The sequence below is a fragment of the Tenrec ecaudatus genome, chromosome 15 (genome assembly GCF_050624435.1).
Source record: "Tenrec ecaudatus isolate mTenEca1 chromosome 15, mTenEca1.hap1, whole genome shotgun sequence".
Classification (NCBI taxonomy): Eukaryota; Metazoa; Chordata; class Mammalia; order Afrosoricida; family Tenrecidae; genus Tenrec; species Tenrec ecaudatus.
Genome location: NC_134544.1, coordinates 689,296 through 705,485, shown reverse-complemented (window position 1 = coordinate 705,485; position 16,190 = coordinate 689,296). Strand labels below are relative to the sequence as shown.

The 16,190-nt window shown below is 49.3% G+C and overlaps 1 protein-coding gene across 6 annotated transcripts in view; it reads left to right on the top strand.

The window, feature by feature from the left end:
• Positions 1–16,190, top strand: part of ATP9B (ATPase phospholipid transporting 9B (putative)) — a 124,817-nt gene that overhangs the window by 21,103 nt on the left and 87,524 nt on the right. For all 6 annotated transcript variants that reach the window (XM_075533098.1, XM_075533100.1, XM_075533099.1 and 3 more), the window contains exons 5-6: positions 9,368–9,476; positions 13,539–13,597. In XM_075533098.1, coding sequence (XP_075389213.1) covers positions 9,368–9,476; positions 13,539–13,597 — 168 coding nt within the window. The remainder of the gene's footprint in view (positions 1–9,367; positions 9,477–13,538; positions 13,598–16,190) is intronic.

Genomic DNA, 16,190 nt, shown 5'->3' with positions numbered 1-16,190 from the left:
AGTGTGCCTTTGGTCAGTAAGATAGTCTCTGTCAGACAGCTCAAGCTAGAGAGGCTTTAGAAAAGCCATTGGTGCTTATTGAAGGTTTCCATTTCAAAACTTGCCTTGGGTTTTGTCGTTTGTTGTCTTAGGCTGTATTCTCTAGAGAAGCAAACCCAGCCAGTGCGTGCGTGTGTGTGCATGTGTGTGTCTATACACACACTCAGGCCATCAAGTCCATTCTGCCTCACAACTATTCGAGATCGAGTTTCCAAGACTAGAAAGCTTTACAGAAACAGATAGCCTCATCCTTTGAACCCTCAGAGTAGCTGGTGGGTTTGAACTCTCAATCTTGTGGTTAGCTGTCCACTGCTTAGACACACACACACACAAACACACACACACACACACACACACACACAGGTTTATATCAAGGAAGTGGCTCGCGCAGTTGTACAGATGGGCATGTTCCAAGTTCATGGGTCAGATATTCAGCTGGAGTTTTCTCCTGACTCACAGCTACAGGGCTGACGAACCTAAGATCAGTAGGTCAGATGGCAGGCTTCTGGCTATAGAGGCGAATGGATCCAAGGTCGGCAGGTAAGATGGTGGGGTGCTGATGACTAAGTTGGCAGGCAAGACAGCCACCTGCTAACTCAAGTCCAAAGCATTGGAGGTCAGATGATGAGGCAGGTTGCAGAATTCAGACCTAGTAGAAAGTTAGCATGGATTTCTACTGTGTGCACTGGTACTGGGCAGAAGCTACACCTTGCAGGAGGAGATCTTGAGAATGCTGGCCCAGGTAAGTCCATACGAACCTTACCAGTCACGCTTGGGCACGGTTGTTGTGACATTTGCAGCTTGCATGCATGCTCACTGACCCTGTGGTCAGATCACAGGGTAATCTGAGCGAGGGGACACTGGGAGAGTAGGGCCCACCGTCTGCCCCCATCTCAGCACAGCCTCAGCATGGGGGAATCACAGTGCAGCAGTGACACCCACCCTCCCCACCCCGGCACAGCCTCAGCAGACAGTTTCTTGAGCAGCAGCTGTGGAACCCTCTGCCTGGTTCGGGTTCTTGCTCTTCTCAGTGTGTCGGAGAGCTGGAAGATGGGATTGCAGAAGGCTCCTAGAACAGGTGACATGGTTCGGGCTGGCTGGTAGCAGCCTGTGTTAAAAGTTCAAGATTATCATGTGACTCCTCTTCATGCAGACCAGTGCTTCCCAGAGTGGGCCATACAACCCTCCTGGGGAGCAGTGCTGGGATGACTGGGGCCCTGCTAAATAAAGTAGGAGCCTGCACTTTGGGGAGACGGGGCAGTAGCACACGCATTTCTAACTGCCTGGGGCACGGGGCCATTTGTTTTCTGCACGGGCCGTAGAAGGTCTGATAAGTTTGGGAACGGATGCTGGATTTGAGACATGAAAGTAGATTTGCAGGGAACGTGACTAGGACATTTGTGATGTGTCCGCGGGCATCCGGGCTGGTGGTGGGGATTGAGGCGGGGTCTCATCTGCTGTGTGCATGGCTGGTAGTTGTAGCTGTAGCCATCGCCCCATCCCTGTGGGGGCAGCTGGGGCCACCATTCCAAGGCCTTCAGAGTGGATCCAGCACTTCAGCTGAAGAGCTTCTCATAAGGCAGTGAGGACTGAGCACAAGTCTGCACAGTGCCCAGGCTTATTGCTGATTGGAACTTTAAGAAAAGTGAACTGTCTAACGAAGAACGAATGGTTTAAGCTAGGTTATATTCTACGTACCTACAGAGCACTGTGAAGCTTTTTAAAAACTGACATTTCGAGAAGAATTGTGCTGTAACTTTATGGTTTATGGGCTTATATGTGAGAATAAATGAAGGGTCGTCAGCGAGCCCTACGACGACTGCCCATTGGCAAGGGTTTGAGCCGCTTGTTAACAATAGATAGTCTCCTTTGTGCAAGTCCTCGGCAAGGGTCTGGTTTGATCTGGCCGTACCTGGCTGAATGCCTGCCTGTGCACCCGGAGCGTGCATCGTTTGTGTGTGCTTATGTGGCTGCATGTGCCAGTTTCTCTGTGTGTGTGTGTGCTTGTGTACATATGTGTGCGCGTGCACATATGGGCATTTGTGTTTGCATGCATGTGCATTGTATGTGTGGGTATGTTTGCATATGTGTGCGCATATGTGTGTCTTTATATTTGTATGTGTGTTTAGTCTGTTCACCAAGACAATAAACCATTTCTCTACTGCCTAGTTCTACTTTGAATTTTAAGCTCCAGGCTTTTTGAAGCATTGTATCAGTTTGTAGGTAAGCATTAAGTTATATTAGGTAAATATGAGGGGCTTCAAAACATCCATGGAAAAATAGAACTGAAAAGACAAACATTTGTGATCCCAAGGGCAGCTTTACTCTAGGATGAAGTTCCAAAGGAGGGATGGAGATGGGGCTGAATGATGCTGCCCTGTAGGCATTGTAGTCAGTGACATGAAACGAAACTGATCTGTTCTGGAAACTCTCATACAATTCACAGTTCAAAGCTTAAAATAATCAAACAATGAAAACAAACCCAGTTGCTGCACATTGAAAAACACGTGGGATTTTTTACACGAGGCTTGGAGGCCCTTTGGCATAGATCTCAAAGCTCATCACTTTACCAGAGGGCCCCTTGTCCCTGGGTCCAGTGCCTGCTCCCGGGTTGCTGATAACTGTTGCCCTCAGTGCATTGTAACCTCTGGTTCAGCAGAAATCTTAAATATGCTGCTCAGTCCAAGAAGCAGGCTTTATCTTTTAACTAAATTGTGTGGACTTTTTCATAATAGCAAAAAATAAACTGCAAACAAGTGATGTCATGGCACTGTTGCGCTGCAGGTGACCTTTCACACTGCTCAGTTTGCATCTGGTCTTCAAGGCAGCGGTAGGAAAGCAGTGTCATGGAAGCAGGCCCGCTTGTCCCCTCTGATCGGCTCTGTCTGCGGAGACACCTCCTTGAAAAGAAGCCTGCTGTGTGGGTCTCTCACTCTGCGTCTTCCCTAGAGGCAACCAGCAGAGAGGACGTGAGGGCGGACCTTCAGCCAAGAGTAAAGCCTCCATCCTTCTGCCCAGTCCGTCTGTCTGTCACTACGTGTTTATGCTGGAGGTGTGGAGCAGGGCGTGGAGAACTCCCACCAGCCACTCGTGGCCCCCTCTCCAGAGAAAGCTCTGCCTGCGCCCACAGATCAATGATGCCAGCCAAGATAAGCCTCAGCCTGAAGGCACTCAGTTCCATCTATCTCCGTGGGTCAGCACCCGCAGCTCCTGTGCAGAGGTGACGCCCATCACATGTGGCCTCTGAGGCATCAAAGAGATCACTCACGAAAGTCCTTAGGCAGGCCCCTGACACTTAGTCCTTCAAAGGTCAGTGTCCTCCGTGGAGCACCTTGAATGTGTTTCCTTTTTACAGAAGAGCCGCCTGTTGCGTTGACACTCAGCCCCAATGGCTCCTGGGAAGTGTGCGTCGATAAATAGCAGGAAAGAGTTGTACTTTGGCGACACAGGATTCAGTCACGGGCTGTGGACAGGTCATAGAAGATGCCTCATGTCATCTGCCTGGCACCAGACTTGTGCTTAGATACTGTTGCTTCCAGGTTGGCAGAATTTCCTAGTGACTGCTTAATTTTCCATCTGGATCTTTATAGGTCATGATACTGCAACCTAAATCTCTTACCCAGGAGTCACGACAGCCCAGCTACTCCTGCAGCGAGGCATACTTATCCCAATTCATCATAAACGACGCACTTGCTAAGACTCAGGAGAGCTGGCCATACCTCCCAGCAGATGCTCCTCACTGTGGACATTCTAGGACTGCTGCATTCATCCTAACCACTCATCTCAGAGCTCAGCAGACGGGGCTCGTCCAAATCCATCACCACCACTCCTCTGAGGACCCAAGTACCTCTCAGAAGATGGAGCACTCACTGCTGAGGAAGCCATAACAAGAGCTCTGTAGCCTACCTGTCACATCTCTTCTCTACAGACGTGGTGGCTGGTCCTCCACTCCAGTTACCTGTTCACATGAGGGGTAGGCCAGGGGAATTGGCCTCAGGCTAGCAGTACTCTCCAGTAGTCCTTGTCTGTGACCAGGACAGGGACCTCTCCCTCACCACTCCCTTCTCTAGTATTCCCACAGATGGGTGCTTAGCCTCCTGGACTCAGCGGACCTTTGAAACACCCTGAAGAGCAGCATATCCTGGCGACTCATGGGACTCCTGAACTCAAGAGTTCTCCTCCTGAGTCAGGCACTAGATAGCAGATTCCCTTGTGCTATGTGTGGGTATCACATCTGCCTCCTGGAAATTCGAGGTAAACAGAGGACTGAGTCTGGTCGGTAATTCTTGTGTTGCAAAAGACATCTTTCCCAGTGGTTTGCACCTCTGTTTAAGTGCTGCGCCTTTAAGAATATTGCCTACAGCACATCCATCCTGTGGGCAACAGTTGCTTACCTCCTGTCTCAGGTGAATCAGCCACCAACTGGAGTTTATCAGATCAGATGTGTGAGAGCAAGTAGCCGCTTGATGGGGTGCACAGGTGCATGCTGTTTGCAGTTGAAGGGCATGTTTTCCACGGGGCTGAAACCGTACTGTGCCACACAAGCCTGGTGCTGCTGCCCTTCCCGAGATGCGTCCTCAGAGAACAGGGGCATCTTTAAACATAGAGGAAGTACAATACTTGACCACAGGACTGTACCATGGATTTATTTCTGAACATTTAAACTTATTTCCCAAACTTCATCATTCCTTTTAGATTTCTTGTAACCATGCTGGAATAAGTATCTGTGTGTAAATACTGCACACAGTTTTGGTTTTTTCCCCTCTCCCTTTAGGGTTACCTGTCTAGACTGGAGACCGATGGGCTGAGGTACCCACATCTGTTTCCCCACACCTCTTTGTGCTGCTTTTCTGCTGCTTTGATTCTTCATATTTCCTATCATTTTGGTTTTCCTTCTCATAAAATGATAAAGGTATGCTCAAGATAAGAGTTCTTTTCTGCCCCATCCGCAAGCTAGCAGCCAGTGATGCATGCAGGGGGCGGTGGATTATCGTATATAAATCTCTCACGTTCTCTGTAACAGCTGGTACTCTGTCTGGGTGAAAGGTTGGATGTGTCTCCCAAGAGTAGGAGACCCAGGTCAAGAATGTCCATTCTGGCTGCGTCTGTGCCGTGAACAGGCCAGGGAAGCAAATGCAAGGACAGCGTCTGCACGGGGGAAGAGGACAAGCTTGCTCTCTGCATGCAGGTGGCATGATGTAAACAGAATATTCTACAGAGACACACACACAATGTATGGGAATCTGCAGTATCCCACATTAGTGTGAAATCACTTAAGTTTATAACTAGCTAGCAATGAACTTCAGAAAATGAAATTAAGAAAGCAACCCTGTGGTGGAAAAATAGTGCATGGGAATAAATTACCAACAGAAGTGCAAGATTTTATATCGGAAACTCAAAGTTTGTGAAAGGAATTAATTCTAAATTGGTAGACAGTTGATGGGAAGATTTAATATTGTTAAATGGCATGACTCCTCAAATTGATGTATTGATTTGGCTAAATCACTATCAAAATCCTAGAAGGCACTTTTTGCAGACATTGACAAACTTGTCTCCAAGGGTCACTTGGCAAACTTAACTGCAAATTCAGTGACCCCAGAGTAACCAAAAGGACCTTGGATGCAGTACACGTTGAAGACTCATACCTTGTTTGAAAAGTCACTACACGGGCCCAGTGATTGAGAGTGTGGAGCCACCCTGAGGACAGACAGGTACATTTGGGGAAGGAAATTGAAAGGCCAGCCCCCATCCACAATCCACTGACTTCTGACAAGGGTGCCAAGACAGCTTCATAATCTTTTCCACTAACAGCTGGGATAACTTAATCTCTACAGGAAGCAATGAAATTAGACCTACCCCTCACGTCACATGCAAAAACTAGTTCCAAATGCAGTGTAGATCCAAAGTAAGCAAAATGAGCTCCTGGAAGAAGACCCATGAACCTTGATGTCATTGGACACGAAAAGCCAACCTGACAGAAGAAAGTGGGTCAGTTGAGCTTCATGGCAGAGCACATGGGAAAGTGAAGAGAACCAAATGAACAGGAGAAAATATTTGGAATATTTGTAAATAGTTATCTGAAAGGGGATTTGTTCAGAGGTAACCCAATTAAGCTGGCAAAAGATCTGAATATCCATTTCTCCAAAGAAGATCGACAGATGACTCATAAGCACTCCATCAAGTGTTCAGCATCCTTAGTCTCTGGAGAACTTTGAGACAAAAGCACCGTTGAGGTGCCGCATGCCACAGGATGCCTGGGAACAGGTTGAGGAGCCTGGGGAAATTAGAACCCTCACCCATTGCTGGTGGGAAGGTAAAAATGGTGCAGGCTCTTTGGAAAACAATTTGGCAGTCCTCAGATGATTAAATAATTACTGTTTGGCACAAAATAGGTGTGAAATTGTGGGAGAGGTCATAGTAGTGTTGAAATCTGTCCTCCTTCAGGGGGATAATGACCAAGATGGTCCCAATGCCAATCCTTCACGAGATTGAGGCCAGACATACGTGGAACTCACAGACCATAGTTACGTGGTCCATTAAGGAGGCAACGGGTCAGAATTGATAGGCTACAGTGCAGAGTCAGGAAGCAAGGAGACCAAGTCTTCCTACTTTCTCAGCTCCTCTGGGACATGTAGGGCACCTCAACCCCCTAAGGACAGACTCCTCTTAGCATTGCTGCCTGTTACCACCTGTCTGAATCTATCACTGTCTTCAGTATTCAGCTGTTGACCTCTGCTATAACTCCTTTAAGAGATACCGAGTGTGTGTGTGTGTGTGTGTGTGTGTGTACTCACTTTTTCTCTTCTCCTCCCCTGTTGTCCTCTCCCTCTTCACATCATTCCTACTCCTTTCTGTCTAAAAACCCTCCGCTAGATAGAGCTCCCTGTGAGTTGTGAGGCACGGCCTGCTCCCACTGGGCACAAACAGACTTCTTTTTAGCTTGGATGTGCTCTATTTGCAGTCTGTTGACCAGCCTCTCAGGTGTATCCAGTCACAGGATACACCTGGCCTAGGACCAGACAAAAAACCTTTTCCCCCAGAGCTGAGGCAAAAGGCCCACCAAGACACACTGACCCTCAGGTCATCAGATAGTGGTGGTCAGGCTGGAGTGTGGTGGGGAGTCCGCAGCTCGTGGGCCTGGAGCTTTGTGGGGTGAAGGAAGTGCTAAAAGTAGATGCGGGCAATGTCTGTACTTTCAGAAAACCCGTGCTGTCCTCTTTAAAGGGCAAGTTTTGTGGCCTGTGAGGTCAGTCAGCAAAGCTGTTGTCAATACAGCTGGAGGGCTGGCCGGCCGTCTGGGCACTCTGCAGGTGTGCTGACTACAGTCCTTGGTACAGGAGCCGCGCTTGGCATCCTTTCCCACTGTGCCAGAGCATTGCTTCAGAGCACGCATCACTGACCGGACCTGCACTTGGGGTACCGTGCCGGCCAGGCCCTGGGCTCTAGTGGACATTGGTGGTTCCCTGGTGGGGAGTAAACTGGCAAAAGAAATGGGGGCCCTAGGCTGACCATCTTCCTCATGTGGAAGCTTCGCACTGTATCCTGAGGGGTCCAGAAACTGGGGAACTTTTGAAGGTTGGTAAGTCCTTGGGCTCAGTGGTTTTCACACGAGTGCTAACCAGTGGGCTGCAGTGAGGGAGCCAGGCTTGTAGGACAGCTAGGAGAGCTCTGGCCAGCTTGACCCTTGCTAACCTGAGTGAGGGGAGGGCACCACGCCCCCCCTCCCCCCCAGTCCCTGGGCTCCCACCTCTGACCCTACCACACCTGGGAACCTCTGACTAGGGCACCAGCTGGATGGGTTTCTGCTCGGGCCTCTCTCCTGCTGTGTCGGTACCTGTCACCTAGCCTGGCTCAGTAACTGCATGTCCTCCTGGATGGGGCTCCACTGCAACTCCCAGCTGTTCCTGTGTGACCCACCTGTCAAATTCAGGCCGATCCTCGCATATCCTGGTGGAAGGAAGTTTTGAGGGGCTGAGGTTGAAAACCAAGATGCTGGGGGTGATCTAGTGAGAAAAGAGGGTTTGTGAGGTGGCAGGGAGCAAGCAGGCCAGGATCAAGATTTGGGTAGCCAAATCAGCAAGGCTTGGTGGTAGAGGTAGAACTTGAGGGAGCGGCGGTGGCTTTGCCAGGAGAACAGTGACAACTGGTGGGTGACGCAGCAGGTGGCATTGGGAGAGCACTGATCTGAGGCCCGATTCCTGCTCTGGGCCTTAGAACAGTGGTTCTCAACCTTCCTAATGCTGCAACCCTTTCATACAGTTCCTCGTGTTGTGGTGACCCCCCAACCATGAAATTATTTTCGTTGCTACTACATAACTAATTTTGCTACTGTTATTACTCGGGTGACCCCTGTGAAAGGTTTGTTCGACCCCTAAAGGGGTTTCATTTCGACCCACAGGTTGAGAACTGCTGGCTTGGAGTGTGTGAGGGCTCCGAGAAAGGCATCCTGGAGATGCAGAGGGCATGGGTGACTCTGGGAGGGACGTGGTGAGCAAGAGGTACCTGGGGCGGGGGCATGTCAGTAGCGTGATGGAGACAAGTGGAGAACGGAGGTGGGAGGGACAAGAAAGGCATTGATGTTGCCATTTGGGGGTACCATGTGTGGTTTCGTTTGCAGGCAGTGTATGTGGGGGCTTGTTTTGCAGTACCACGTGCAGACTAGTGTGCAGGCTGTGCACACCGGAACCCACTGGAGCACCCTGCGCACACTGGCCAGGGGCTGTACAGCCAATGCTGGTCTGTCTGGGAGGCAAACTCCTGAGTGCAGCGTGCCTTGCTCCCTCAGCTGCAATGCAGCAAGGTCGTCAGTGTTAGGAACCCCAGGTCTTTATCCTGCTGAGTGTCGGAAACCAGGGCCTGAGCTACGCCCTACACTGATGTAACAAGTTCACAGTAGGTTCATTTGGTGCCATTTCAGGAAAACTGGTTTGTGAAATGGCATCCAAGTAACCTATTGTGACTTTTACTTAAAAATGCAGTTCCGTAAAACTGCAGCTGAAGGGCCATCCAGAGCCTCTGTTCTGCCTAGTCACTTTGTACCCCGAGTGCTCATGGTCTCCCTGGAGATCCAAGGGCAGATGTTAATGACACAGCCCAGTGCTCCAAGTACACCCCAGAGGGTTGCCTTGGCCGTGTCTGGCGTGCAGAGCAAAAGGGGACCTGGACTGTGCTGACTGTTGTAGCCTCTTACTGTGTGTCTGGGGTTTTGTTGTTATTGTTTACCTTTGTTTTTGTTTAATTTTCGAAGAGTCATACAAGTAAAAGACTGAATCTAAATGATAAAAAGCTTCTTCTTGAACTCAGTTTTTAATGTACTTTTTGCTTATAGGGATTTGTCTTGGCTGTTACTATCATGCGGGAAGCAATTGATGAATTTCGACGATTCCAGCGAGATAAAGAAATGAATTCACAACTGTACAGCAAGCTTACTGTAAGAGGTTAGCAATACATCTTTAGTCCTTTTTAGCAGTCTCTTAACTTACTCAACATTTCAGAATTAACAGCATGCCCTGGTTGTAACTGAGAATTGTGTATGGGATTGCATATCGGGTCCAATTGGTTGTCTTAGAATCGAGACTGTGTCGCCATATCCGGGCCCATTTTTATTTGAGGGCCTGCACAGGCATGCCGAGCTCACAGACACATACACAACCCTGCAGCATGCATGTGTTCCCTGGGAGATGATAGCACTTCATCCACGCAGCAGTGTCCTTGATCTTGAACCCGCTCATCAAGGGTGTGTGTGTGTGTGTGTGTGTGTGTGTGTGTGTGTGTGTGTGTGTGTGTGCGTGCGCACACATATGTAACAGCTGTGTGAGAATGAATACTCTGTCTTTCTGCTCTTTCCTCTCACTTGCTATGAGGGAACCTGACCCCTAACTCTGCTGGATTACAGAATGAGTCTTCCTTTTGTTTCTCGCTCTTGCTCTGTGAGTGGTGGGGACTTTGCTCATAAGACGCACGGATCAGCACCGTGACTTGCTAAAGTTCTTTGCTGTTTTACCTTATAAAAGTAAAGTCGGTAGGTGGTCAGTGAAAGTTTGTGATCCTCTAGTGAAACTTCCTCTCCACAACAGTTACTCCTTGAGAAATCCAGTCTGTCATGTTGAGTCTTCTGAGCCTGCGTGCTGACCTCACTCCACGCGTGAATACTTTCAGAGGGCGTCTCAAAACAGAGGCTCACAGACACAGGCTTGCTGCACTTCCTGCTTGGAGGAAGGATTTCCTGTGATGGAAATCTCCTCCCAGCTGCTCTGGTGGTGTGCCCATGTCCTAGCTGCATTTTCCACTAGAGTGCATTGCTTCTATAAAGTAATGTTTACTGATTAATAAGTATATACTATGTACAAAAAACCCACTTTACTTTGATTAACTCACTTGTTGGGTTCACGGTGTTTGGCCCAAGTTGAGTCATAGGAACTTACGATTTAATTTTTCAGCTCCCTTTTGGAGGAAGGGCCTTGTAAGTTCACTACCTCGAGATAATCATATTTTTCAACTGCCTGACACAAGTATCTTATAAAACAGTTTCAGTTAAGAAACAGATGAAAGCTTGCTTAGCGTCAGGCGACATCATTGGGTTAGAACATCCAGGGAGCAGGTCGTTGAGTCCTGGTCTGTAACATGGAGGCCACATTGACAGAGGGGTCGGAAGCTGACGAGGATGAAGGGGTGAGTGGCACCCCCTGCTGTGCTCGCTGACTCATAGCCCTTCCAGCACCCACATGCCATACACCACATGCCATACTCCATCGAGTCCATCCCAACTCGGGGGCCCTGCAGGGCAAAGTAGGACTGCCTGTTTGGATTTCCAAGGCTGTAGCTACATGGAGCGAATCGCTGCACCCTTCTCCACTGAGCGACTGCGGAGTTTGGACTGTTGACCTTGAGGTTAACCACCCCGGGCCTAGCCCACGCCGGCCCCAAGGCCACTCCTCTTCTGGTCGTGAGCCTGCTACTCATGCTGTTCCTGTTTCTATTGCTCTGTGTCTTGGAGTTTGGCAGATGATTGAGAAAGTTTCCCCCCTGCAGAAAGCCGGGGCCAGAGAGTGTGCCCTTATGCCTGTGGAGGTCTTGCTTAAGATTCTGTCCGTTTGTCTGCTGAGCAGAGACAAGCACAGAGTGTTTTCGTTCCTCTGTTGATAAAATGTGGAACTACGGAATAGATTTCCAAACATTGTCATTTTCTGCAAACGTCTCTGGTGAATGGCATGAATTGCTATTGCACACATTTCAATGTTTAGTCCCACATAGCGCCTCGGGCAGAAAATGGGCGCATTGCTGGGCGATAAAGCCTGCGTGTGGAGCCCCGTCTGACAGCTTTCGGACTCTTAATTGGTCATCACACAGATGGCAGAGACTATTCCAGCTAGTGAGAGAATTTTAGCTGGGAAGTGATTGCCCAGTATAATTTATCCAGTGAGTAGCATTCAGTGTTGGTTACCAGAATATAATATTTCATTATTTCAATATTCTTTCTAAGCTAGCTAATTCTTTTCTGATAGGATAATTTTAAAAAGAAGAGTTGGTCGTGTTTGTTTTATTTTTGGGTTATTGCTAAACAGTGTTTTAAGAACTGTTTTGGTTATTGCTGACAAAAATTAAGAAAAGGAATCTAGTACTTTCTTCACACTCTTTGTAACTTCTTAGCCCAGATTTTAGCCTTTTTGTTTTCTTTTTGCACATTTCCTGGTCTGGTCTGTAGTCTATGTTTCTTAACCTCACTCAGATGTAAGTATCTTGAAGGGAAGAGCTTATTCTGAGTAAATTCTGACTTCTTCCCCACCTGCCACAGGTTGGCACAGGGATGACCTTTGCCCTTCCAGCCTCCAGGGACTTGGAGTACGACCCCCTCAGCCTCCCTGTCCACCCTCTGTTTGTTCTGAGTGGAGTTGGGAGTGGGGACTATAGACCGAGGGAGCTCGGGATCAGCCGGGCTGCTGCTCTGTGCTCAACACCCTCCTTCAGTGAGGCCAGACCCTGTGACAGGCAGTGACCACGCCTCCCTGTGCGTTTTGTTGGGATGCACGTAATTGACACCCTTCCTGTTAGCAGAGAACCTTTTCGTCCGTCCATCGCATCTGCTGGTTGTGACTGTGCTATGTACTCTCTAATCCCTGTGACATTTGACCCTTTTTAAGGAATTGGAACCAGACGGTGGTAAACTCCTTTGGTGCTCCGCAGGGGCCGAGGCCCCTGTGAAGCACCAGCCAGGTGCTGCAGCAGGTCAGTAGAGCAGGGCCCACCACGGAGCCTCAGGGCTATTGGCTGTTTTATGGTGTTTTCAGCTCACTGGCTGCATGGGCATGCAGACATGGCTGGCCCTCTGTAGACTGCCACAGCTCACAAGAGCTTGGCCTGGATCTGCAGATCGGAGACTAGGGGAGGGCAGGGAGCTTGCCTGATGAAGCAAATAGTCCTGGTAGCTATGGCCCCGCAGGTGAAGGCGTGTGGGGCTTCAGGATAGAGCCTGGATGACAATTTGGGGTCACTTGTAAAGAACTCATATGTAGCGATAAATGCTGGGTTATCTTCACAGTAATCGGCAAATACGGGAACTTTGGAATATAGGGAAGCACATTCTTGGTTTTTGTAGAATTTGGAATTCAGGTCCAACAAGGGAAGAGCTATGAATGGAGAGCAGTTAGTGAAGTGCTCTGCTCTGTTTGCAACCACAGGGCCCAGGGCCTTTCTGCCCCTGAAGCTTTGACGTTGGTCAAGTATGACCATCCTTCATACAGGCTGGGCACCTGGGTTGCTGGGAGCCTGTCTGGAATGCTTTGGTTCTCTGAAGAACTATGGACTTAGGCTCCGGCACTGTAGAGCATGACGGCTAGGTGAATTTAATGGTGAGCCTAAAGCAGGGTCATGGGCAGAGGAGTGGTTGTTAGCCTCCCTGGTGATGGCCATTCTGTTCCTGAATGTGGGCCTGACCATAAACTAAGAACAATGATTGATTCTGCTCTTCAATCTAGGACTCAAGTTGAAGTAGCTTAGACATTTTCCATCCTTAGCTGTGTCTGTAAAGTTACTAGGGAAGGTGACGTTACTGAATTTGCTTCCTTTCTCTGGTCAGCTGCGTGCCAATCAATGCCATCCATGCTATGATTTGAAAGGATCTTTATGTCCATCTATGTGTTCAGCCATCATGCTATATTTTTTATTCTTTGCTGACTTGATTTGATAGACACTTGAAACAAAAACAAAGTGTGGCGAATCCCCCCCACCTCCAAGTGGACTGTGCTTTATTAACACAGAGGGCTTCTTGTGTCTCTTTAATTAAAGGGGTGTTTACTGATTGTACTGGGTGATTTACTATAAGAAGTAAGCTATTAGTGACCATGGGTGTCTGGAATAAGTTTATTTGGAAAGTTTAAGAATCGAGAGATTTCTGATATGTGTGCTCTCCCACACACCAATTCCTAAAGTGGCAACTTCAATTGAAACTTGAACTAGTGAGTTTTTTCCTCCAGCTGAATCTCCTTCTCCATTTTTCCTAGGTAAAGTACAAGTTCAGAGTTCAGACATACAAGTTGGAGACCTCATCATCGTGGAAAAGGTGATTCATTTCCTGTCTTTCAGTCATAAACATTGAGCCTAAGTGCAAGGACTGTGAGTCCGAACTGACATTAAAATCCAAACACTCTTGCATGAGCTTTGGCATATGTGGAAGAAAAACCTCGAGTTTTGTATATCCTGTCCTGTGGAGGTAAAGGCCTATTTCATCTGACATGAAATATGTTAATTCTTAATGAAGAGTTATTCTTGCATGTAAGAAATACTTCATTTGACTAAAGAGTTACATTCATTAGAGCCTGTTTATACTGGACAATTTCAAATTCCATAAGTTCTGTGGCATGTCATTTTGGGGTCTTGTCATGCTTGATGCGTACACTTTCAGGGGAGCATGCGAGTGGGACCAGAAGAGCCTGTGAGAGTTTGGTGGCTGCAGGAAGGACTCCTGAGGGACTAGACACTCAGCAGGTCGTGTGTGTGCTGCGGCATGGGTCAGGCTCATGATGGCATGGTCCACACGCTCCTGATGGTGTAAATGCCTGCCTTATGAGGGAGGTACAGGTAGTGTACAGTGCTGGTCTGTGTGCCAGGCCCACTGCCTGTCTAAGGAATGGCCTGGTTGACAAGCCACACTCTCTTCTTCAATGTCCCTTTCACCTTCTTAAGGCTCTAGAGCCCCAGTGGAATAGTGGGTTACACCTTGGGCTGTTAACCACAAGGTCAGTGGTTCAAAGCCACCAGCCACTCTGCAGAAGAAAAACGAGGCTTTCAATTTCCATACAGATTTACAGTCCCAGAAACGTACAAGAGCAGTTCTGCCCTGTCCTATTGTTGGGTCTCTGAGTCGGAATCAACTTGATGGCAGTGAGTTGAGTTGGGAACAACCCTGGCTTCTTCCAAATGGCAAGTTCTTCTGAAGGGCCCGAAGAGCAGGTCATGAGCCTGTGGTTCAGCCGAGTTACCCAGGACCTGCCCAGCCAGAGCCCTTGCCACAGATGTCCCATCTCAACACTGAACACTGCTTGGATTCACCTCATTAGAGTGATTCCCACTCAGAGAATTCTCTGCACCACACCCGAGCAGCCTGCCACCTGCCCTGCAGGTGCCCTTGACATCACGTGGCATAAGCCACTGCCATGGAGATGACCCTTTTACGTAGTTTTGGGTTGGCACAGAGGGGTGGTTGCCACACATTCATCCTGCGGAGTGCTCCTGTGTGTGTGTGTGTCTGCGCACTTGCAGTCTCAGCTCCGTGGGCGCACCATGTTTCCCGCGGGAATTAGGACTCATCACCTCACTGCCTGCTGTGCTGTAATCTGGAGGAGAGTGGGCAGAGCATAAGTCCTGGCCCTTCAGGAAGGAGGAGGCTTGAGTGTCCGCCTCCCGGGAAGGAGACTGCCCTGGCATTAGGGCTACAGACAGAAGCATCGGGCCCCTGGGTATAGTGACGGCCCCACCACTTGGTGCTCCTTTTTCCTGTGCAGATGGAACGCTAGGCTGACCGTTTGCATCTGTGCCCTCTGACTGCACAATTCCACTCACAGGGCCGGCCATGTAGGCGTGTAGGAGAGGTTGGCAACCTGTGTCCACATCTGCCACCTGCCCTGGTGTCCTGCCAGTCTGTGGCCTCAGGTGATGGTTGAGGAAGCAAAGAGCAGAGGGTGGGTCCCCACCTGTGTGGCCCGAGAAGCCTGGCGTGCTTTCGGAAGTACGGGACAGGCCTGCTCCGCCGCAGCTGTCGTGGGCGTCCTCGCGCTCCAAGGACGTGGCCCCAGAGGGGAGGCCAGCTGGGGCGCTTGCCGAGGAACGCTTAGAGTGGCATCGCAGTCTTCTGCAGCAGTGTGGCCCGCGGGCAGAGCCCCTCTGACGTGCTGGAGAGACACAGCGATGGAGACTGGGCCGCTCTGCGGCAGGCGGTTGGTGTTTTGTTTCACGAGCTCTGGTGAGTTTTGTTATTTCGCTCCTCTGCAAATTGACGTGCGAGGATGGAGGAGGTGTGCGTGAGGCGGCCTTCGCTAGAACGGCCCCTTAGGAGAAGGTGTTGGCAGCTGTGGGAGTGTGGCCCTCTCGGCTGAGATTGGGGGAGTGACCCACTGCAGGTCTGCTGAGCAGGTGGAAGGGGCTCAGGCCCTGGGGTCTTTGTTCAGCAAGCGAGTGCGGAGGGCTCCCTGGAGCCTCTCGAATTCTCTGGTGCTGTTGAGGTTTCAGACTGGGGTGGGGCGGGGCAGGTGCCCTGATGACGCTGCACCGCACAGACTGGCGCCTGGGGCCGGCCTTCCTCCCATTTGCCTGTCATCCCATTTGCATACTTCATTTTGGTACTAGTGCTGCACCACTGAATTATTCTGAGGCCACTTCCTGTAAGTTAATTAACTTCTTTCTACATGCTTAATGTTTTTGTGGTGAGTGCGTCTCAGCTGGGAACCCTTGGGTTTTAGCTTTTCTAATTTAGGGCGAATATTAAGGACTTGACTCTGTAAAGAAACAATTTGTAACAGTTCATTATTTTTCAGTTTTTCCAAAGAAGCTGTCCTTTGTTTAAAAAAAAGCAGTAAGAGACTAAAACCACATAACAAACGGTGCTTCTAAAAATATGGCCATATTCTGGATTCTTCAAGGTTATCATGAAACGAGAA